Source organism: Prinia subflava, chromosome 12 (assembly GCF_021018805.1).
Source record: "Prinia subflava isolate CZ2003 ecotype Zambia chromosome 12, Cam_Psub_1.2, whole genome shotgun sequence".
Classification (NCBI taxonomy): domain Eukaryota; kingdom Metazoa; phylum Chordata; class Aves; order Passeriformes; family Cisticolidae; genus Prinia; species Prinia subflava.
The window spans coordinates 18,704,334-18,727,382 of NC_086258.1; the positions used below are offsets into that span (position 1 = coordinate 18,704,334).

General features: G+C 56.9%; 1 protein-coding gene, 1 long non-coding RNA gene and 1 other non-coding gene across 3 annotated transcripts; 1 reads left to right on the forward strand and 2 right to left on the reverse strand.

Moving 5' to 3' along the window:
- Positions 1-8,345: 8,345 nt before the first annotated feature.
- On the forward strand, positions 8,346-18,277 carry ST6GALNAC2 (ST6 N-acetylgalactosaminide alpha-2,6-sialyltransferase 2). Its single transcript, XM_063409344.1, has 10 exons — positions 8,346-8,647; positions 13,458-13,547; positions 13,666-13,723; positions 14,334-14,508; positions 15,330-15,495; positions 15,584-15,722; positions 15,887-15,990; positions 16,136-16,219; positions 16,782-16,881; positions 17,070-18,277. The coding sequence occupies exons 1-10, from the start codon at positions 8,523-8,525 to the stop codon at positions 17,235-17,237; spliced, it is 1,209 nt and encodes a 402-aa protein (XP_063265414.1). The 5' UTR covers positions 8,346-8,522; the 3' UTR covers positions 17,238-18,277.
- A 1,051-nt stretch (positions 18,278-19,328) lies between these two features.
- LOC134556902 (uncharacterized) lies at positions 19,329-22,568 on the reverse strand. Its single transcript, XR_010081956.1, has 5 exons — positions 22,499-22,568; positions 21,795-21,880; positions 20,648-20,735; positions 19,573-19,691; positions 19,329-19,411 (listed from the first exon to the last, which is right to left on the reverse strand). It is a non-coding gene; the product is annotated as an uncharacterized LOC134556902 (long non-coding RNA).
- On the reverse strand, positions 21,944-22,019 carry LOC134557361 (small nucleolar RNA R38). The gene has a single exon (XR_010082031.1). It is a non-coding gene; the product is annotated as a small nucleolar RNA R38 (small nucleolar RNA).
- Positions 22,569-23,049: the final 481 nt, after the last annotated feature.

Genomic DNA, 23,049 nt, shown 5'->3' on the forward strand with positions numbered 1-23,049 from the left:
TGGATGTGGTTCTGTGTCCTTTGTGTGAACCAGGTTTTCACTCTTTGCAAGGAGATGCTTCTCAGGCTGGGGCCACTTCTGTTCTGGGTGGATCCTCTCCATTAGCAATGCCCATTTTGGGGCTGGGTATTGTCTAAACAAACTCCTGAGGAGCTGGAATGGATGGAAGTGGAAACACAAATCCTATTTCAGGTTGACTTAATTTCTGCAGAGGGAGGGCTGCACTCACTCTACTCCCTGCAGATAAAAAGGATGGACTGGACACTTCCAGGTGACTAATTCGAGATTGAGTTTCACTTCTGCTCCCCGGTGTGGCCTTGCTATGACACTTCCAGAGGAGCACTGCCATCAACTCAAGGGCAGATAGCTGCTCTCCACGGTACAACAGACCTTCTGTACCTGGTGCCTCTTGCCCCAGGGCTCCCCTGGCTACACAAAATGTCAATTTTGTGGTATGGACCTGATGTGCCAAGTCCTTGCGTAGCTGGACTTCGTCATGCTTGGCTCCCAGCTGTGCCCAGAGCGCTGTGTTTGTCCTGCTGCCAGGAGAGGTGGGAGCTCTCCCAGTCCAGGGATGGATGCTATCTGTCCTTGCTGCTGGCTGAAGTGCCTGTCCCCCATGGTGCTGAGAGGGGCCCAGCTTCAGCCAGCCAACCTGGAGTGTGTTTAGCCTCCTGGAAGGGGGTTTGTGAGCAAAATAAATGGCACTGCTTTGGCCAGGCTGATCTTTGGTGCAGCCCTGTGGGTTGTGGTTATTTGGTATGCCCAAAACTCATTGTTTAAAGGCTGAGATACAGCAGATGGCAAAGCCAGAGAAGGGCAGGACTGAGGGGTAATGAGAGTGCCTCCATGTGGAGAAGCTCTGCAGCCTGTGTGGACACACCTGAGCATCCCCCACCTGCCCACCTTGCAGGACAGGGGTCAGCACCAGCCAGTCACCTCCCTGAGGAAGTGGGTGAACGCTGTCAAGTTTGTCCTTGTCCCAGCAACTGCTCTCCAAGTATATCAGATGCTCAAGGCAAGTGCATGAAGGGCTGGAAGTTTCCCCCAGGACATTATGCAGGCAAAAAGCTGCCTCCAGTGTCCCGGCAGGTCCAGTGCATCTCCCCGGGGTTGACAGCTGCACACTCACTGGACCTGCTTTGGTTGTGAGTGTTTTTCCATTTCTGCAGCATTTTTGTTGGGGGCAGCAACGTCTCCAGGGACTCTCTGGGCTCCAAGGAAGGCATTTCAGCTGGGACTGTCAGCAGGGTTTGTCAGGATTGATTTCCTTTGTCCCTTTTCTCTCGTGCTGCAGAGAGGCCAGGCAGTTTCACATGTGTCACTGAGCTTGTTTGGGAAGGACAACCTCCCACACTGAGAATCTAAATGCAGAATTCAGCTTCTCTGGAGAGGGTGTAGCCTGTGCAGGCTCTGCCCATATGAGCCTGCAGTGTCTGTGGAGCAGGGAGTTGTCCAAAATGCACGGTGCCTCTGTTGGGAATGATGCAGCCCTCTGGGAGCACCAGGCCCATGGGGAGCCACGGGCTTTGGAGCAGACCAGAAATGCTTCCTGAGCAGCAAACAGGGAAGCCTGAGTGAGGCTGGTCACTGAGGAGAAACTCCTGCACCCAGGAGCTGCTGGGTGCCTCAGCCCCTCATGGTGGCTGTGTACCCTGTCCCCTGGTGGTGTCCCCTATCCCCAGGCTCTCCCTGGTGGGCTGTGGGTGGGCAGTGAGGCAGTTTTGTTCCTTGCCTGTCCCCCAGGTCGTACCACATTGCTTTGGGTTGCCTAGTGACCAGCTCCACCGGGTATTCTTCCTGCCTGAATAGGGCTTTTCTCTCCCCAGAAGTTGGAAGAAGTTTCTCTTAGACCTTTCCCCTCCCCCTCCTCCTCTTTTGTTCTCTGTGCTTTGGGAAGCAGGAAGGGGCTGAGTCCCACCGAGCAAGGATTCCCCAGTGGGTGAGGGGCTTCGGGGATGGGCTGGCAGCCCCCAGCCCACGCTTTCCCCCAGTGCCCAGGCTTCCCAGAGTCAAGGGAAGGAAATCTCCCAGGAGGCTTTACCCAGAGCCTGTTCCCTCCAGCCTTTTCTCCCAACACAGCTTTGGTGTTATCAGGGATAATCTTGGCTGCAGAAGGGCCTTTGCTGTAGCCTGGAGTTTCCCAGAGAGCTCAAAGCCACATCCTTCCTGATCCTAGGAAAGCTGTCCTGATGTCCCCCTCACCTCCTCGCTCTACTCCTGCCCCCTGCCCCAAGGCATGCTGTCCCTCTGTGTGGCACACACTGGGACACATCCCCTGGAGACAACCCCAGCTGTGCCTCACCAGAGCCACCCAATCTTGTGGCATCGGGTCGGGAGTGGCCTCAGGAAGCTGAGCAGGGTTGGAGGTGGCATTTCCCAGCCAAATTCCAGCCTGGCACAGACTAATGGAGCCAACCCTGTGGAGAGCAGCTACAGCTGGAGCACCCTTGGCAAGAGCCAGGGCTCAGGACTGGGCAGGCTCCCAGCAGGGTGAGTCCCCGGGTGAAAGCAGCACTGCCAGGCTGTGCTGTAGTAGCCCCAGCCTGCTCAGGGCCGCTGGGCAGAGCCAGTGCAGGGCCACCCCAAAATCCAGGTCTCTGTGGCTGGCACAGCATCAAGATTGTCCCTGTGCCACCAGGTGGCAGCTCCTGGTCAGGGACTTGTCTATGTGTGGGTCTGGCACATCCTGATCTGCCACCGTGTCCTGGTGCTGGGCACAGCCCTGCAGCTGCCTGGATTTATGGCCAGGGGCTCCCTGGGGTGTGTAGGGACACCGGGGGCAGAGGTTTGGTACCCTGCAGTCACAAGGTGAGTGCAAAGGTGTGGCCTCTGCTCCTGCAGCATGGACAGAGCTGAAGGCAGCACAGGCACTGATGGTGGGATCAGCTCTGACATCCTGAGGGATGCTCAGATACAGCAACTCCTCCTCCTGCACGGACACAATACCCAGTGCCAGCGAGCAGTGCATTCCCCACTGCCAGCCAGGAGCTCTGGGGACTGCAGGGTTTAAACAGAGGCGTTTGATTTGGGGGGTAAATACACCACTGTGCCTCAGCATGGCCAGAAGTTGCTGTTTTGTCAGCCCTGCTTTTTTCAAAAGCTCTTGGAGAGTTCCATGAACTGTTATTACAGCTGTGCCAGACTCCTCCTAGGGTTCCTCAAGAGTTAACAGCTTTTAAATATTCCCCACCAGATTGCAGAAACCAAAACCACTTGTCACCCAGAAGCTCTCATGGTGTCACCTCCCTGGCAAGGTTTCAAATTTTTTGGTTCATTTCCACCTCTTCCCTCTTTCAGTGTGACTGCTCAGGTGTACAGCAGCAGCAGAGACCACCCTGTCCTGCTGTGTGTTCACACAGCTCCCTGACTGCAGGACACAGGAGGAGGCAGACATGGACTTGCCTGGGGACAGGGATGCATCCTGGGGACAAGTGAGTGGTGCAGAGCCCATCTCATCCCTGCTCCTGGTCAGTGCAGCCCTGCTCTCTGGATCCTGTCTGGGTTTGGCCTTACCAGGAGCAAGGACAAGGTGGGCTCTGCACCATGTCCTGGGGTTTGAGGTACCTTTTAAAGGTGGCAGCCAAGCCCAAAGCCAACCAGGTGCTGGAGGGAGCCACTGTGTGTGTGGCACAGCCTTGTGTCATGGTGGCACATCCATATTGTCACTCTATCTTTCCTTCCCAGGCAAGGAACTGAGGCACGGAGCAGCCAGAGCTGGATAACAGCACCCAGCTTCCCAGCATGGGGCTGCTCCCTCTGGATGTGCTACTCTCGAGCTTCTGTGGCTGCCTGGATGCTGTGGGAGTGTGGCAGAGCTGTGTGCCTGCTCCAGGCCAGCACAAAAAGCTCTGTGCTGGGGATTTAGCAAGTGCTGTTAATGTTGCTCAGTTGCTGAGAGGTTTGGGGCAGACCTTGGGGGCAGAGGGTGGGAGCTTTCCTCTCCTCGACTCCTCTGTGTGGACCTCTGTGTTCTCCCTTTCTTGGGGATGTGGTAGCAGGTAAATCCAGTTGGACCAGAAAAACTATTGATAATAGGGGAGGGAGAACAAGATAAAGGAGCAGCCCATGGCTTTGTTGTGCATAAAGCACCAGCTGGACTGCCAGGAGCCCTCACCTCCAGGTGCTGGAGCAGGGCCCTGCAGGTAAACAGCTCCAGGGGGTGCAGCAGCGCTCCTCTGCCAGGCTGAGCAACAGGACCTTGGGTGCTGCAGGGCTTTCCCAGCTTGGCCTGGCCAGCCTGTGGGGTGGTAAATTCTGGAAAGACACTTTCTGAGTCCTGGGGACATCCCAAGGCTCCCTCCACCCCTCCCATGGCAGCCATGCAGTGTCTGATGGGACCACACAGGTGAGTGAACAAGGGGCTGGGTCACCCACACTCAGGCATGGTGTCCTCTCTTCCCAGCTTTGGGGACAGAGCCTGGGCTGGCCCCAGGGACGTGTGGCTTTGAGCAGACCTCAGGGACTGGTTGTCCTGCCAAGATCAGGGCAGGGTCAGCCCACATCTGCTCTGCCTGGTCCAGAGCTGGCAAGCAGGGGGGAGGGTGGTTGTTTGCATCATCACCCGAATTTCTCAGAGGCGTTTCCCAGCTCTGCACCCCTCCAGGCATAGCTCAGAGCCTCCCAGGCTGCCTCATGCCAGAGGGGATGGCCTTTGAACCGTGTGTTTGGCTTATCTGGGCCCCGGTCAGAGGTCCAGGGCTGAGCAAGGGCTCTGCCATGCGCAGGCAGTGGCGATAAGAGCCGGGCTGGGCCAGCAGGGCCATGGGGAGCAAGCCAGCAGCAGCCAGCCCGAGCCACATCCTGCCACGGCTCGTGAGCTCCCGACCTGCCACCTCAGCCTGGGGCTTACCCCAACAACCTTCCTGCCTTGGGGAAGAGCAGGGTGTGTTTCCCTGGTGGGCCACATCCTGCCACACTGGTACAAAGATCACAGAGTCACAGAGGAAAAGGCCTCTGAGATCACTGATTCCAACCTTTGAACACCTTGTCAAATAGACACTGAGTGCCACATCCAGCCTTTCCTTGAACACCTTCAGGGACAGTGACTCCACTGACTCCCAGGGCAGCCCATTCAATTCCTGACAGCCCTTTCTGTGAAGAAATTCCTCCTAATGTCCAACCTAGACCTCCCCTGGCACAGGACTGTGTCCTCTCATCCTGTTGCTGGGGAGAAGAGACCGATCCCTGGCTGGCTGCACCTTCCTGTCAGGGAGTTGTAGAGAGTGATAAGGCTAAACAACTCCAGCTCCCTCAGCCTCTCCTCACAGGATTTGTGTTCCAGACCCTTCACCAGCTTCTCTGAGCAGTTTTGCTGCACCTCCAAGCCCTTTCCCCATCTGCAGCATGGGCAGAAGGGCAGAGCACAGCCCTGAGCATCTCTGGTCCCGCGGCCAAGCACAGCCACCACCCTGCTGTCCCCATCTCCACGTGTCCTCCGAGTGGCCACTTCTCCTGTCTTTGGTTTTGGTAACACCTACAAATCCAACACAAAGCCAAGCAGAGCGTGACAGAGAGCACCCTCGGTGGGCGCTGTGCCCGACCCCGTGTCCCCTGGACAGGGAGCCTGGCGAGAGGAGCTGCAGCCGAGCTGCTCCCGCTGCCCTCCCCACGGGGCTGGGGCTGTGCTCACCCTCCCGGGACATCTGCTGATGAATTTCTGATGTTGCCGTGGCCGGGGCCGTGCTCACCCTCCCGGGACATCTGCTGATGAATTTCTCCTGCTGCCATGGCCGTGCCTCCGCAGGCAGCCATATGGCCCTGGGGGTGACACAGCCACCCGCTCTGTGTGTCAGGGACCTGCTCTGTGAGCAGATTTCTGCACTTTCCTAAATGCACCTCTGACCTGTGCTGAATGAATTTGAATCTGTAAATCCTCCAGGAGATTTTTGGAGATCTCATTCTCCCACCTGCACGGTTCATCATGGCAAAGACCACAAGGTTTTCCTCCACCAAGCTGTGGCTGGCAGCCAGCTGGTGCAAAATATGTTTATTCTCCTCTCGTGCTCTCTAGCCATGGGGAGGGATTGGGTTCTGTTTCCAAGAAGTAATCACTGGAATAAAAAGCCCAGGCTAAAAATGATACTTGCCGGTTTCCATTGTAATTTCTTTTATGTTCTTTTCCTAATCTTTTTTTGGCAACTACCATCCTAAAAGGTTTTTCACACTTATTTAACTTCTAAATTAAGCACTACTTAATTTTGGGGCATAGTCCAAAATGCATTGTAGCACAAAACAAGTAGAGCAGATGAAGAACTGTGCATCTCATTTTCACCCCGCTGAAAATAAAACCAACAGTAGAAAACCATATATCATGGAAACAGAGAGATGTGAAGGAACCAGCTCCTCCAGCCCTTGAGGCTGCCACTCCACCAGCATTTGCATGATTGGGCCATAAATGTTTCCAAATGGCAAATTCCTGACTTTCCCCAGGTCACTTCCTCTAGACCATTGGTCATCCATCTGGAGCCAAGCCTTGCTCCCTCCCTTGTGACTTACTTGAGCAGTTGGTAATAATTAGCTGTGGTTAACGAAGGGCCAGAGTCAGGAGCACGTGAGCCGAGGCACCAGAGCACAGGGAGCAGATCCAGCAGGGCACAGCAGACCCTGAGTCACTGGGTGGGGACAGCTCCAGCCTGGGGGACCTCTGAGCAGGACCCCAGACTCAACCACGCTGTGCTGGCTCTGAGTGTTCCAGAAAATACCTGTACCCCTGAGGGCTGGGGCAGCTTTTAGTGATAGAGGCAAAAAGCATCACATCCCTCCATTGATGCACCCCCATTTCTCTGAGCTGCCTTTTGCTGCTGGGGTACGTGTGACCCCCTCTTCCTGCCCATCCTTCTGCAGCTTTAGCTCCAGCTGGGCTTTAAGCTCGATTTCATCCCTGTGTGTCTCCCCATGGTCTGTCCTGTCCTTCCAGCTTCTCGCCTGTTCTCTCCTGAGAAAACCTGTGCCCAGCCAACCTTCCTGTCACAGCTCCAGTGCACTACAGCAGGGTTCCCTGCAAGTTTGCTTTAAAATCAGCCTGCCCACCGTCCTTTTGTGGTGTCCCAGGTCCAGGGTCCACTTTCCCAGTGGGACAAGGCCAGCAGTGACACCACTGCCAGCCTCAGGCACAGAGCTGCTCTCGTGTTCACACCTCAGCCTGGGCACTTTGTGGATGCCACCCCCACACAGCCAAAATTCCCAGAGGACCACGGCTGGCAATGGAGGGATCTGTAGCAATGGAAGCAAGTGGAGACAGAAGCAAACTGCTGTTAAAATGTGTTTTGCTTTTATCTTCCTTTGAACCTGTCTGGGCAGGCCGGAATGGAAGCAGGGGTTGGTTGGATCTGAGGGGATAAAGGAGTGTTGGGGAAAATGCAGCCACAGTGGGACTCAGGAACGGGCATGGGGTTTGGGCCCAGCTTTTGGGGCTGAGTAATAAAAGAGGGTATTTGTGGAGGGGCTGTGTGACAGCTTGGAACAACACATGAGTGCTCAGGGAACCACGGGCACACGGTTTGATGGAGCAGGGCTCACCACCGTGCTGCTCCCTGAGTGACTACCTAAAAATCCAACCCCCCAAAATCCCTACAGTTCTACTGAAAAGGCTTGTTTGCCTGCTGAGTCCCTTCCCCCGCTGCAACAAACATTTTGGTATGCATATCCTTCAGTTCACAGGCTGGTTCTTTCGGAGATGAACTAAAATAACACCGAGATATTCTTTCAAAAAAGAAACTGGAGCACATCCTCTCTGAAAATACCAAAATAATTCACGCAAATATTCCCCCAAACCAGTTTCTCCTTTCCTCCAACCCAAACTCTTTGTCGAGCTTGCCACAAAGCCCCCAAAGGTGTTATTTGCTGCAAATGCACCTGAACTATTCACCCAGAATGTGGCCGGGGAGCCGGGGGCAGCACCCCGGCCGTGTCCCCCCTTTTCCCCCCACATTTGTGCCCTCCTGGCGGGTTCACCGGGTGGCTGCGAGTGTGCGACAGGGTGAATGATCGGGCATCCCAGGTCCGTGGACTTCAGAGTTTGCAGGTTCTGATAAGCACAAACAAAGCGGCAGCAGCCCGCGGACACACTCGGGGGTGGCCGGGTGGGTGCAGCCCAAACACGCACGTGTTTGAGTCGGGCAAGAGAGAAACAAAAAGGGGAACCCTGTTTATGAGCCGTGGGTGGGTGGCATGAAAAGGAGGTTAGAAAGAAAGAAAAAGAAAATCTCAATTCCCTTCTGGTCTGGGTAAATGTTTAATCCCCAGCTCGGAGAAAAAGCAGCTCAAAAGTGCTTTTTTTCTCAGCAAGTCTGAACCAGTCAGCCTGGTGCCTCCTCCCTCCGGCTCACACCCTCCCTCCCACCGCTCTGGAGGAATATCCCAGCCTGCTCCCAAGTGCAGCCGGGCACCCGGGGCAGGACGGAGGCAGCGCTCGGTGCAGTCCGAGCCCGCGGGGCTGCGAGAGCGGAGCGGCCGCGAAGTTCGTGTGTGTGCCCGGGGCCGCTGCTCCCGCCCGCCCCGCGAATCCAGGACTGCCCGCGATGGGGTCCCCGCACTGGAAAAGGCTCTGCCTTCTGCTCCTGGCGGGTTTAACATCCTCCCTGCTCCTCTACAGTCACTACCACGCTACGGTGGAGGCGCCCACCAGCCAGAGGATCATAGCCAAGTAAGGGGGGACGGGGATGGGAGAGGGTGGGATCTGTAAATCCAGCACGAGGTACCGTGCGCTGGGATGGGGAGGGGGAACCGGGTGCCAGTGTGGGCACCAGCCGAGCCCAGAGCGGGACCCCAAGGCCGTGGGGGTCTCCAGGGGTCCCCGCGTGGGTTCAGCGCATCCCAGTGCAAAGGAGCCACTGCTGAGTGCGGGGACGGCCGAGGATCAAAGGCGCTTCAGCTGCCGGCCGGAGCCGCCGCGCGTTCCCGCCGCGCTCGGAGCCTGCTGATTGTCCTGGCGGAGGTTTGGCCCCCGAGGAGCTGCGCTCACCGCCCCTTGCACAGGCTGAGCACGGCTGCCCCGGCCTCGGATCCCCCGGGCTGCCCACACCGCTGGCGAACTCAGGGCTGCAGCCTTCTCCAAACTCCAGCAATTTGCAGCTCCCCCTTCGTCTGCCTTCCCTGCATCCCCCAAACCTCCCGAAGCCCCTTCCTGAGCCTCCCCCGTGCCCAGCGGGCGGGGGAAGGAGCCCGCCCAGCGCTTGGGCTGCTCCAGCAGCTGCCCTGTCCCCTGCCAGCATCAGGTGCTGGGCCAGGAGAGCGCTGTGGGTGTCCCCATCTCCTCCTGGGCGCTTTCGGGTGCCATCGGTGTGGCCGAGCCCCACGGCCCGGGCGCTGCCCGGGGATGGGGGGTGCTGTGGGGACCGGAGCCGGTCCTGCAGAGAGTCAGAATTGCAGCGGGATTTGCTGAGGATGCAGCCGGCTGAGCTGCCCTGGCCTTCTCTCTTCCCCAGCTGGGAGCTCTCCTTGCCCGATCTCATCGTGCCAAAGGCACAGGTCCCCTCTCCTGCCGGGCTGGGGATCGGGAGTATCTGTGGCAGCCCGGGCTGGCTGCTGGCTCTCTCCACCCTCGGCGTGCCGGGTGTGCCGCGGTGCCAGCGGCATCCTGGTCACCTGGAACTGCTCGGGACAGTCACGGCTGGGGTGACATCGAGCTCCGCACAAAGAGCTTGATGTCCACGAGAGGGGCCCATGAGGACAGCAGAACGTGCCCATGGACCACAGTCGAGCTGGGAGTGGAGACCAGCCGCGCCCTGACACAGGGTTTATGGCCCAGAGAGAGCAGGGTGTGGAGAATACCCTTGGGATGGAGGCAGGGAGCAGGTTCCTCCCCCCACTGTCGGGCTAACCCTGCCTGGACCTGCCGCAGCCCCAGGTCACCTTCCTTGGAAAGCCAGACCAGGCTCCAGACTGAGGGGACCAAGGGTCAGCTTGTCCAGCCCCGGAGAGGTAACACAGCTGACCTGTGCTCCAAAGCTCTCCTGGATTCGGCTTTAATTCAACCCCTAAAGCCAAACCCAAGCCAGAGTGCAGTCTGTTGGCTTCCACTCCCTGTGTTTACAAACATGGCACACAGAACTGTGTCCCTGCAGGAGCTGGCACTGCCCTGGCACTGGATGTGCAGCTGAGTCTGGAGCTGGAGCTGGGCTGGCCATCTCACAGGGCTGAGGTGCCACCACAGAGCACTCATTTCCTGCCCTGCCAGTGGGGACAGGAGGGTCAGGGTCCTCACCTGTGGGTGCAGGTGACTCGGTTTCAGCAGGTTAGTGTGAGCAGTGTCTCCATGTGGAGGTGCAGGGGGACAAAGGGGATCAGGAGGAAGCTGATGATGGCTGCAGCCAGCACCAGGTCACCCCAGATCCCCACAGCAATACCAAATCCCCCTCCAGTTCTGCACAAAGCTGGTGGCCCTGTGGAAGTGGGCAAATGCCCTGTTCCCTGAAGAGCTGGGATGGAGGGAGCCAAATCCCCGGGGCTTCAGCTGGGCACAGCCCTGTCCCACTCCCTTCCAATCCATCTCTCCCAAACCCCACTGGTGAGGTTTTAGTGTTAGGGCAGATGGGATGAGCACAGAGCTCTGCACAGCCCTCGCTGTGCCACCCCTGCTGTGCACCAGGGAAAGATGCTTCTGGAGCTCAGCCCTTCACGGTGAGATGGAGCAGCAGTGGGTTCTTGTTGCTGTTTTGGCTCCCTCAAATCTCTCCATTGTGCCCTGGGAGTATTTGCTGAAGATAAGGCCAGAGTGTGTGCTCACAACACTCACACACAGCGTTATCTTCCGGAAGTGAGGGATGGCCTTGGACCAGAAACATTTATGAATGTCACGATGGTGATGGAGCATGCCCAGGCCTGGCTGGCTCTGCTGCCACTGCCAGTGCCCGGGCAGCCACAGCCACTCCTTCCCCCCATTGTGCATCGGTCGGTCCCGGGCAGGATTGTCATCTTCTGAGTCAACCAAGCAGCACGAGGTGCTTCACCACATCCTGGCAGGTGACGTCAAAGCGCTTGGCTCCCCATCACGCCACCGAGCTGCCGTCTGGTGGGGGGCCGGCTGCCCCACGCCCTTCCCGGCAGGGTTTGGGCAGCAGCAATGCTGGAGAGCTGGCTCCAGCACCCACAGCTGGCAAGCGAGTGCAGGGAGGTGCTGGCACTGTTTTATCAGCTCAGCACAAAGCCTGGAAGAAGCGATGAGCAGGTGCCACCCACTGTGTCCGGCCATGGGTGGAGATGGGGCCCAGCTCCCACAGAAGGTCAGCAGGAGCCAACCTGCCAGGCTGCCTCTGTCCACCTCCCTCCATCCTGGGCATGGCCAGGCTGAGCCCCCTGGGCTCCCACAGATCCCTGGCAGCTCAGAGAGTAGTGCAGCACCTCCCACTGCCACTGCCCAGAGCTTTGCCTTGTGCTGCAGGCACTGGGATGAGCCGGGGAAGGGGAAGGGAAGAAACAAGAGCAGGAGAGCTTGGAGAGCTGGGGAGGGGCTGGGTGGGGAGAGATGCACAGCTGGGGTTTGTGAACCTGATGGGAAGGGCTGGGGAGGTGTTGAGGCTGGGAGAGGCTGCTTGGATGCAGCTCAAGCTTGGACATGGTGGTGAGGCTAATGGCCTTAGGGTTTTGTGGGGGGCTGCACCTCTGTGGCCAGAAAGTGGGTGGGTGCCAGTCTTTGCACTCAGAGACTTCAGTGCTTTGCAGGAGCCAGCTCTGGGGTTGGAGCAGGGAGGTTTCCCCAGTCCCTGGTCCATTGGTGGGGTTGTGGAGGTGTTGGTAATCTCTGCTGTTGAGGCACGGGGGCTGGGGGTGACCTGCCCTGTGAGATGGAGGCAGCAAGAGGGGCTGGGCAGCTCCCTGGGGCGAGCACCCTGCACCCCAGGGCTGAGCCCACCGGGGTCCAGAGCTGGCTGTGGGACATGTGTGGAAGAGCTTTGTTCTGGAGGATGTGCTGTCGGTACCTGGGCTGAAGGAGCAGCTTCCAGTGTAACCACCAGGTCTGGTACAGCCTCTGATGGCCCTGCCCTTGCTGAGCACACCCTGCACTACCCCCTGGAAGCTAAGGGCACAGACAAGTTTGCTCAGGCTGGGATTAGTTGGATGCTTGCAGGGGTAACACCAGAAAGGCCCTGCAGAAAGCTGCACCTCTGCATCTCTCCGGGATGGCTCAGTCCCATCTTGGTGGAACTTCTTGGGGATTTGCCCTCCCTCCTCTCTCTGCCTGCTCAGGATGAGCCTCAGGGGGGGAGCTGGTGCCACGCCGTGCTGACCCCTGGGCTGTGACACTGTGTTTGGAGTGGTGGGGGCTTGGCAAGGCTCTGCTCCTGCTGGGAACCTGAATTCCCAAGACACCAAGGCAAGGCACACAGGCTTGACTGAAAAGCTGCCCTGCTCCACTGTTGGGGCTCAGCCTGTTGCACCCTCAGCATCCCCTGCCAGGAGCTGGCAGCGCTGCCATGGTGCAAGGAAGGTGCTGGGACTAAAGCCTGCTTGGCACTGCCTTTCTATCCACGCCCATGGAGGTGCTCCAGCCCCTAGGCAGGGCACTGGGCTGTCCCCCCATGTCATGCCATGCCCCCAGAGTGGCACGGAGCAGGGTTAGGGTGGCAAACAGGTTTGAATCTGCTCCTGGGCAGGGCTGTGGGCGCTGCTGGTGTTGACAGGGGCCGTGGCAGGGACAGAAACCCAATGCCCGCTGTGCCCCTGTGCCAGACAGCACCGCGCCAGTGGGGGCTGGGAGGGGGTGAAGCTCCACTCCCCACCTGCCTCTACCTGTCCCCAGGCTCCAGGCAGAGCTCCTGTAACAAGGAGCCCTTGTCTCCTCCACAATAGCCCCGTTCTGGCAGCAGCACCTGCCGCCCGTGCCGGGGCCGGGGGCTCTGAAGGGCCTTTCTGTGTGGGGATGAATGGGAGCCTGTTCCCCTCCGGTGGGGAACCTGCCCACCCCCAGCCCCAGTGCCCCCCCAGGGGCTGGGTCAGCTCAGCCCGGCCCCGTGGGACTCAGGGCACCCCAAGTTGCTCAGGGTGGGCAGCCCCTGCTGCAAATGAAGGATCAGGGCGTGCCCCTGCCACCCCCATGGCAGAGGGGATCCCATGCACCCCCAAAGCCTCCAGACCCAATTGCTGATTGCTTCTGCAATATAACAATGAAATGTGTCCTGCTGGCCTGTCCAGTTTATTCCAGCCCGGTCCCCTTTGGACTCAGGAATGGTGGGAAGAGCCAGGGAGGTCTTAGCAGGATTCTCCCAGGGCTGCAGGCTGGGCTGGGTGTGGGTTTTGGTACATGGGAGTCCTGGAGGTGGGACGCACAGTGTGGCTGCCCAAACCCTGTCTTTTGCAAATCCTCCCTTTCTCCACTTGCTCATGGGGGTGAGTGGGCGCAGGCAGTGGTGGAGAGGAGATAAATGGAGGTGGTCCTGCCCTGTCCATGGCTCTCACAGGATGTCAGGGTGCCCAGTGCCACCTCCTCAGCTGAGCCATCCCTTGTCTTCTCCCAGCTTGCTGCAGCCAGAGCTGATCCTGGCTCCCTCAGAGACTCCACACAGGGCTGGCAGCCACAGGTGGGCTCTTGGAGGCAGCTCAGAGAGGTAAGGAGGGAAGATGCCCAGGCATCCTGGCAGGAACTGGGAGGCCCCTGCCCATGTGGACTTCCCCAGTGCCCAAGGGATGGATTTTTTACTCTGCCATATGTTTCCCCCATCCCAGTGGGAATTCCTTCAAGCCCTCTGCCGAGCTGGAGGAGCCAGAGCCCAGCAGAAAGCAGGTAATCATCAGCACAGCACAGTAATGCCCATGGTGCCCCTCTGTGCTGGGTTTTGTTGGTTGAAGAGCTGTGTGGGGAGGCTGAGGAGTAGCAGCATCCTCTGGAAAGGGGCTTACAGAGGAGCAACCTTGTCCATCCACATGAGTGGTTTTCCCCAGGCCTCCCTGCTGCCATTCCCCCATGTGGAGGCTGGAGCCAGCATCACCACCCCCCTCCAGCCCTCTGACTCCTGGGCCAGAAGCCCAGGCTGGAGACTCAGCCCAGCTGGGCTGTTAATGTTCTGTTCTCACAGAGCAGAGCTCTAATGGGGCCCACACCTTTAACAGGGTGCCCACACCTGAGGGTGCCGAATCTTTCATGCCCTCAGGTGACTCTGTAAGCCCTGGTTCTCCCAGCCCCACTGAGCTGGGTGCCAAAGGCTGTTCTGCAGGACAAAACAAGGCATGAGGCAGTGCCCTGCCTGGGTGACCCAGCAGAACACGTGATGGACAAGGAGCATTTCTGTCCCTGGGTTTGTTCTCACCTTGGCGCCTGCTGAGGGGTGGAGGTGTCACAGGGAAGGCAGAGCCAGGCTGGAGATTGAGCAGGGATCCTCTGTCCTCCCTCCCAGCCCAGCCCCTGCCTCCACTCGGTGATGGCCAGAGCAAAGGCAGACCCCAAGTTTCGGGAGATCTTCCGCTTCAACACCCCGGTGCTGATGTGGGACCAGCACTTCACCCTGGAGACCTGGAACAGGCTGAAGACACGACACGTCCCCTACGGCTGGCAAGGCTTGTCCCTCGCAGGTACAGACCCAGCTGGGACGTGGGGCAGCTTGAGAGGGCTGGGGAGCCCAGCAGAAGGGGCTGGAGATGTGAGACAGGCAAGGAGCCCTGCAGAGGAGCCAGGAATGTTGATCATTTCCCACCCCACATCCTGGGGCACAGGGCAGAGCGTGTGGCTTTGCAAACGCCGCTTGCTGCATCTTATGACATTTTCCCTGAATGAAAGCTGCAGTGTGTCCATGATTATTAACTTGGGCTGGAGGAGCTCGCACAAGCAGCTCCATTGTTGTGCTTGGAGATTGTTTCCCTTCCCACCCCAAGCCCACTCTGTTCTCCCTGGCAGCAGCCAGCTTCAATCCCTGGGCTGGGAAGTGCTGGGAACAGCAAGCAGGAGAAAAGCAGTGGCAGGGAAAATGTCAGGAGGGGACGTGGCTGGCACAGGCAGCAGCATCCACAGGGCTGGAGCTGGAGATACCTGGATGCATCCCTGTGCCCTGCACAGCCTTGGGTGGCCACGTTCGTAGCAGGGTTAGGAGCATGGGGACATAAAGACACCAGGAGGTGACACCAAGCTGGCATGGGGATATAAGAGACACAAGGAGGTGACACCAAGCTGGCATGGGGACATAAAGACACAAAGAGGTGACACCAAGCTGGAAGAGGAGGGCCTGTCTGGTGCCCCCATATCCCCCTGCAGACCTCTCTCCTGCCCAGGGGCAGTGTGAGTTTCCCTGTGCGCTGCTCCCGGCTGTGCCGTGCCAGCTCTGTGTGCTGTTACCTGTGCTCCCGTGGGTTGAAATTCACCTTTTCCCTGCTGACTGTCCCATCCTGCTCCATTCCAGTGGTGGGCAGCACCCTCCGGCTGCTCAACGCCTCGGCCAACCGGCAGCTCTTCGACAGGGCCGCCCTCCCCGCGGGCTGCGTCCGCTGTGCCGTGGTGGGCAATGGTGGCATCCTCAATGGCTCACGGCAGGGCAAGGCCATCGACAGCCACCACCTGGTCTTCAGGTGAGCAGGAATCCCAGGTGGATGGGGCCAAGGGTGCTGGGAGATGCCAGCCCTGAACACGCGTTCTCTGCTTTTCCTTTTCCTGCAGGCTCAACGGGGCTGTGATCAAAGGCTTTGAGGAGGATGTCGGCACCAAGGTCTCCTTCTACGGCTTCACGGTGAACACCATGAAGAACTCCCTCATCTCCTATGAGGAGTACGGCTTCACCCACATCCCCCAGGGCAAGGTGAGACCTTGAGGGCTTGTTGGGGAGTTGAATCAAATTGTCCCTTCAGGCTGGGCTTGCTTCTGAGGTCTTCTCCCCACCTCGGGAGCCCTCAGTCCTCGCCTGCGAGTGTGGGCAGTGTCCTTAACCCCCCTCCAAGTGCCCTGTCTGTGTCCCTGCTGCAGGACCTGAAGTACATCTTCATCCCCTCGGATGTCCGGGACTATGTCATGCTGAAATCGGCCATCCAGGGCACCCCCGTGCCGGAGGGCTCAGACAAGGGGGACGAGTGAGTAGCTCCCCAAGATCCCCCCAGCACCCCTGGTGAAGCAGGCATGACTCACCTGTCCTCACCCCACATCTGTCCCTACTGGGATAAACCCCAAGGAGCCCCAGGACTCCCATGACAAAGTTCTGCCCTTGCCTTTCTGCAGGCCACAGAAGTATTTTGGACCGGAGGCATCTGCAGAGAAGTTCAAGCTGCTGCATCCTGATTTCTTGCAGTACCTGACAGCGAGGTGAGTGATGAACACAGTGGCTGCTGTCTGGCTCTCCTCTGGGTTGGGCTAAGACCACCTCCCTCCCCCCTCTGCTCGTTCCAGTACAGACCAGTAGCTGCCCAGCATCAAAGTGCAGTCCCAGTCTCCCCCAGACACTGGAACCACCCCTGCCTTGCTGTCTGCACACAAGGCAGAGGCATCTCTCCCCTTCATTCCTGCTCACTGCAGCACAGCTCACATCCCCTCCTATTCCTCCCTGTGCTCACCTTGCTTCCATTCCCCAAAACAAATTATTTATTGTCCCAGTCTAACAGGAGCAAAGGCAGGGCCCAACAGGATGGTCTTTTCCTGCCTTTCATAAAAGCAGGTGCCTGGGTTGGGGTGGCTTCAAACAGCAGAGAGGTGCCTTTTACCAACCTCTTAGCAAATGAGGGCAGCCATCAGAGAACCCCCCTGCGCCCTGTGTTTCACTCAGTGCTCCTGCCTTACTGGGTCACTGGGGAGGGCTGTGTAGGTGTGGGTCTGGGGGCTGCAGGGCTGTGCCAGCCCTGAGCCCCCACAGCCACCATGTCCCCATCAGGTTCCTGCGGTCGGAGCTCCTCAACACCCAGTACAGCTCCCTCTACATGCCCAGCACCGGCGCCCTCATGCTCCTCACTGCGCTCCACACCTGCGACCAGGTAAGGGGCCACAGGGCCACTGCTCCCCTGGGGAGAAGGGAACCCCCCTTTGGTTGCTGTGGAGCTCCAGCATGTCCTGGTGGCTGTCCTACATGTCCCCTGTCCCTGAAGGCAGTGGTGGTGATGATGGACCACCCAAGGTGAAGCCTTGAGCCTTTCCCCTGTCTGCCCCGCCTCCTTCCCCACAGGTCAGTGCCTACGGGTTCATCACGGCCAACTACGAGCAGTTCTCAGACCACTACTACGAGGTGGAGAAGAAACCTCTGGTGTTTTATGCCAACCACGACATGATGCTGGAGGCAGCGCTGTGGAGGAGCCTGCACCGCGCTGGCATCATCACCCTCTACCAGCGCTGAGGCCGGGAGCAGCCCACAGGGGCAAGCCCAAGGACTCTTGTGGCTCTTCCCCTTTTTCCTGAGGGTCACCTTCTCCCTCCTGAGGGCTCTTCCCAGCTGGCCAGCCAGCCTACGGAGCAGGCTTGCTGCACCACAGCCAGCAGTGATGTGAGGACAGCGGGGATGCTGAAGCTGGTGGAGGAATTGCATTTCCTCAGGGATCAGAGTGATTGAACGTGGCCTCGGGGCAGCCAGAAGCACCACAGCACGTGGCTGTGCCCTGCCAGCCCCATGAACGTGGCTATGGGACAGCAGTGGCCCCTGTGGAGCACAGGAGGGGCAGGGTGATGCTGGAAGAGGATCCTGGAGATGCTGGAAATTGCCCTTCACCTTAAATGCTCATCACTGTGGTGGGACCACAGCAGGCAGGATAAATCCTTACATTGGGAAGCAGGTGACAGGAGGTGACGTGGCTGGAGAACACCTCCCTCCAGAAAGACACTAGAAAATCCCAGCTCTAGCCAGCTGTGTGTGGGTGTGTGCCACGCTCCAGAAGGATCTGTTTGCCTCCCTGGTCAGTGGCACAGACAGCAGGACAAACACAGTGTGCCCTGTCACTGTCCCCTTCTTGAGTCTGGTGTTTTCTGACAAGGAGGGGCCTCAAAAGCCATCAGTGACAAGGAAGGTCATTGCAGTTCAGCCAGGACACCAGAACAGGTCCAGGCTCTGAGCAGCCCAGAGGTGACACTGGCCTCAGCTGTGTGTGTGGCACTGAAGGGCTGTCAGCCTTTTCTTGCACAGGGACGCTGCAGTGCCCTCTGAGAGGTGGCCCCACATCAGGCGGGTCAAAGTGATGGTCACTCTTTTAATTTCCTTCCCCACACCCCGAGGGAGGGGAGGCTCCTGAACCCTTCAGCTGCCCCTCATACACCAGCACTGCTCAGGGAGACCCACCTGGGGAGGCCTCTCCAGTTCGTGGGGGCTGGAGCCAGAGCAGCGTAATCCAAGACACTTTCCCACTTTGTGTAATTACATAAATGATGAATGATTGTTTTCCTTAACACCTGTTTCTGTTGTTTTGATGAACTGGGCAGGGTGAGACCCCCCCCCCCCTTTACCTCCCACAGCAGAGGAGCAGTAGCAGGGAGTAGAGACAACTGGGGAACAGCTCCAGAGGCAGATGGGGACAGAAACCAGTTTAAATCATGGAAACTCAGACTGGGAGACCTGTTAGCTCTGAGCACAGCCCTTTTCCGCTTGAAGTGCTATTTGCTGTACGAGGTTGGTGCACAGATGGCAAAAGATACCCTGGCCCCGAGCCAGGGAACCTCCAAACCCCCTGAAGCTCCCCGCAGGCTGCTTCCAGCCGGTTCAGACGCAGGTTAGGCTCCAAGCCTGTTCCAGATGTAATCTCTAGCTTGGGGCCCATCCTGTGTTCCCACGTCTCAAATGAACCTTTGTTCCCCTCAGAGCCACCTTACACTGGTACCACGGCAGCCTGTCAGGCCTGTTTTGTGTTCCCAAACACTCAGCAAAACCTCTCATGACATGAACGAGCCTGATCCTCACATCCCCTGGCCAAGACACTCTGAAACCTCCTCAAACCAGCCCTGGCCACGCCTCAGGTGACACCAGCAGCACTGTGACACTCCGGGCAAGAGGAGCAGGATGGCGCTGTCATGGTGCTGCAAGTCCTGGAACCATCCAGCTCACAGCACCACCTCAGGAACTAAACATTGGGAACCACTAGCACCTTCCTTTCCTCTCTCAAAAAGGGACATTCCCAGCCAAGGGTGGAGCCTGGTGCTGGAGTTAACTCCATTTTAAGGACTTACTCATTGGCATTACCCATAAGTTAGTTTTGTCACACTGCTCCCATGAATTGCTTCTGGAACAGGATGTGCAGACAATGAAGTCTTTGTGCTATCAGGTTTGCTATGAAGGGTAAACTCACAGCTGCTGTTTCAGGGTTTTAATCCAAAATCCTTCCTACCTGCACAGAACCATTTCTGTGCAAGAAGAATCAGAATAATTATAGAGTTGGAAAACACCTTTAAGAGCATGGACTCCAACCTTTACAGAAATAACCAAATAAAACCCAACTTCAACTCATAAGATTTTCCACAACTTATTTTATTCTGGAACAGAAGAAAGCAAGGAACCACTTTTTCCTCCAGCCAGCTGTGCATCAGGTCCTGGTGAAAAAAACCCGAAAAATGACAGTATCAGAGCAGCTGAAAAGTTCCTGGTTTGCACTATTTAATCTGGAATACAGGTCCCAGAAGACAAAACATTGCTCCCACCCAGGTCAATGGCACTAGTAGCCAAACCCTCTTTGGTTTTAGTGGTCCCTCACCTGTGGTGTGGCTGCAGCAAGCACTGAGCAGTGAGGTGCCTGTGGCTTCACACAGGTGGCCAGTTCACATCTCAGCAGTCATTTGTGACACTCAGTCCAGAACAATCTTCCCTCTAGATCTGTGAGAAACCACGAACCAAGGCTGTAACTTTTTCCTAAAACAGTCAATTCTGAAACAATTCCTGTCCCTCTGGTCTCACAGCACTGAGTAGCTTTTACTTTTCCCATTTATACCATCAGGTTGTCTCTCCATTTTCTTTTCCCTGTTCCACCTTGGAACTCAAAAGCTCCAGGTGCTTGTCCCAGTATCTGATCCTGCCTGGGAGACAGCTGTGTTGTCAGAGTACCCAATGTGCCTCATTTGTGGTGCCCTTCCCTCCCCTTTCACAAACCAACCCTGATTCCTGGTGACACTCCCTGTCACCAGCTCTGCTGGGCGGCCTGTCACAAGCTGTTATTGACCTTCTGCAAACAAAGCCAAATTCTGTTCAATAAAGCATAAAATCATTTAGCAGAAAGCAGCTGTCAGCTGCCCAAGACAAAGTGCTGTCCCAGCCTGTGTGTTCAGTGACTGTACATCAGGCAAGATAAAAAATGCATTTTCTTATCTGCCCTTCAACCTGTCACTGTTTGCACAGGGAACTTGAAAGCTCTTTGCAGCTCTAAACTGTGCTATGACAACGGCAGCTCTGCTCAGCTCTGCAGCTGTCTGCTCTTGGCTGCTGTCACACAGCACAGGGTGGCACCACAGGGGACACATCCTGTCACACTGGTGCCACTCACACCTGGGGACTCTGCAAGGGGCACAGGACCCTCCAAGGGAAGTACCTGAGCCTCAGTGGACATTTTCCTCCTCAAACTGAGTGTCAGACAGGGATAACAACACATCACAGGCTCACTGTCCCACCCCATGCCACACAAAAACCCCAACACCACACACAGCTGTTCTCCCTGGATTTTTCCAGAATCACCTTCAGAGATTAGGCTCACCAGGTGACTCAATGTGCCTACAGGCCTGGCATATAATTAATGAATTAAAAACAACACACAATACTGAAGAATTCAATTCTCTTACCAGCCTGGAGCCCAACATAGCAGCTGCCCTCTGGCCAAAGCTATCTTTAGGCAACAGCAGCACCAGGATTCTGCAGGATCATTTCCTCCTAAATACAAGTTGCAATGAACACTGTTAGCAAAAGTACTTTAAATAAAGTTTGTCCTCTTTTCCTCACCTCTCCTGAAAAAAAAACCAACAAACCAGCACTGGGTCACAGAGCAAGAATTAGACAGAAATTCTCCATTCAAAGACAGGCAACTTTTGTCTCACAAACTTAGCAGAGCAGAAACCTGTCCCTCGAGACACAGAGGAACATGTTTGCCAGGGGGCTGCCTCATTCCAGACAAGAAACTTTGGGAGGTGGATGCTATTTAAATCCTTGCTTAGGGAAAAAACCCCACGAGTTCTGAGACGTTGGTGGTTTGGACCCTTTTAAACTGTTTCAACCTGACATTCTCCTCCTCATCTTCCACAAACCTCCCAATCCAACTCATTCCCTGCACACAAGAACGATCCATCTATCCATGGTGTAATTTGTCTATGGGTTTATCTTAAGAAACAGATTCATCAGACCTAGGACAGCCATGTCTCCTCAGGTGAAAGATTCCTCAGGGTGTGTCCTTCACAGGATGACCCTTTGGGGCAGGTGAGCTGCACCTCCCCACCCCCAGCAACCTGATGCAAGTTTGAAACTGTCCCAGAGCACCTCCAGGTAGGCAAACAGAGCAATTACTCTGTCACTAGGCCTATTTCTGTGACAGATACAGTTGTGAGATGAGCTGTGTCAAGTGTCTCCATAATGGGCTGTCATCCAATCCCTCCTATCTATAATCCTTCTGCTCTGGCTCATCTCTGACCACGCTGCCAAGCAGGTGCTCTGCTGGGCATCAACACCAATAAAATTCCCATTCAATCCACGCTGCTTTTCAGCTTGTGCTCCATGGCAGCAAAGGGCGGCACACTCAGGTGGCAGCTGTCAAAGCGACGGCCTTGATTGGCTTAATTACATTCATCAAGCAGTTGGGGTTTTATATCCCCTCCCAGGAGCCCCAGGAAGGCAGGAGGGTATAATTTGAGACAGCAGAGGGAGTCTTTCTTCCATAACCCCCCCCAAGAGGAGAAAATAAACCCAGACTATGCCAAGACAGATGCTGCTGTTTCTCACCATTGTGCAGGCGCACTGTGGGTAAATCAGCTCCCCAGCCACGGCAATGTTTTTACCTCTTCTTGACATGGTGTCATGCTCTGAAACTGAGAAAGGCGACAGGGTTAGTTCGGGTAACAAATAATCCCTTTCCCTTAGTGTTTCTAACACTGAGCCTCAGAGTTACACTTCCACACAGGAAAGATCAAATTCAGACAGGGATAACTTTTATCATCACTAGCTCAGCTTCCAGAGCAGCTAAAGAATGGAGGACCATCCCAAATCGTAAATCTCCTCTTGCCCTCGCGGCTGTCGCTCCTCACCCGGGCAGCACCGACGCCTGCGGGTACACGCGGCTCCCCGGCCCCACCTGTGCGCGGGGTCTCGGCCCGCTCAGCCCCGGCCTCGGGGTGCTGGGAGACAGCCCCGACAGCCCCGGCTGAGCCGCACTCACTGCCCATAAAACGCCGAGCATCGCTCGGGCCAGCCGCGGTTCCTGGCGCAGCCACGGCAGGGCCGGAGCCCCCGGCCTTGCTCTCTCCATCCACCATGGCGGGAGGAGGGGCCACTATCACTCCCCCCATGCAGCCCTCGAGCCCTCGCCGCAGCCCTGCGGGCGGTCTCGGCGGCGTACGGGAGTTCCCCCCACACCGTCCCGCCGTCCCCGCGCCCCTCGAGGCCGCGCTGCCCGCGGATGGCGGCCGATGGCGGCCGGGCGTACTCACCACACGCAGCTCCGCAGCCATGCTGTCCCACAAACAGCGCGGGAGAGAGGGCGCCGCGGGGGCTCACGGGAACTGTAGTCCTGTTCCGCGGGGCTCATGGGAGCTGTAGTCCAGCCCCCTGAGGAGCGCGGGGGCTGACGGGAAGTGTAGTCCTGGCCTTCAGGAGTAAAGCGCGTCCTGCCCCCTTCATCCCACGCCTTAATCATATTTGTTAATTATTTTTTAATTCTTCATGTCCTCTGTTCATTAGGGAGACACGTATAAATGTTTTTAGTAGGCTGAATGCTTCAAAATGCTGAACATGCATTAGCTCATGGAGGAAGGGGCTAATTAGCTGGAAATCAAGGATTAGTCAGAGATTAGTTAGTAAATGTATGTGCCGTGCTTTGAATGTGTGATGCTTCCAGGATGTGCTGTGATTGTCCTTTGCTGTTAAAACCTGACATGAAATCCACAGGATCCTATTTAGCTTATATATGAAACTACAAATGAAATTATAACTTACATATGAAACTGGATGATTCTATTTAGCTTGTTTATGAAGTCTGTGT

Bases quoted from the DNA above. Each gene is read 5' to 3' on its own strand.
- ST6GALNAC2 (XM_063409344.1), top strand. From the start codon at position 8,523: ATGGGGTCCCCGCACTGGAAAAGGCTCTGCCTTCTGCTCCTGGCGGGT. The intron at 13,548-13,665 runs GTAAGGAGGGAA...CCCCCATCCCAG, and splicing joins CTTGGAGGCAGCTCAGAGAG to TGGGAATTCCTTCAAGCCCT. The intron at 14,509-15,329 runs GTACAGACCCAG...GCTCCATTCCAG, and splicing joins GCAAGGCTTGTCCCTCGCAG to TGGTGGGCAGCACCCTCCGG.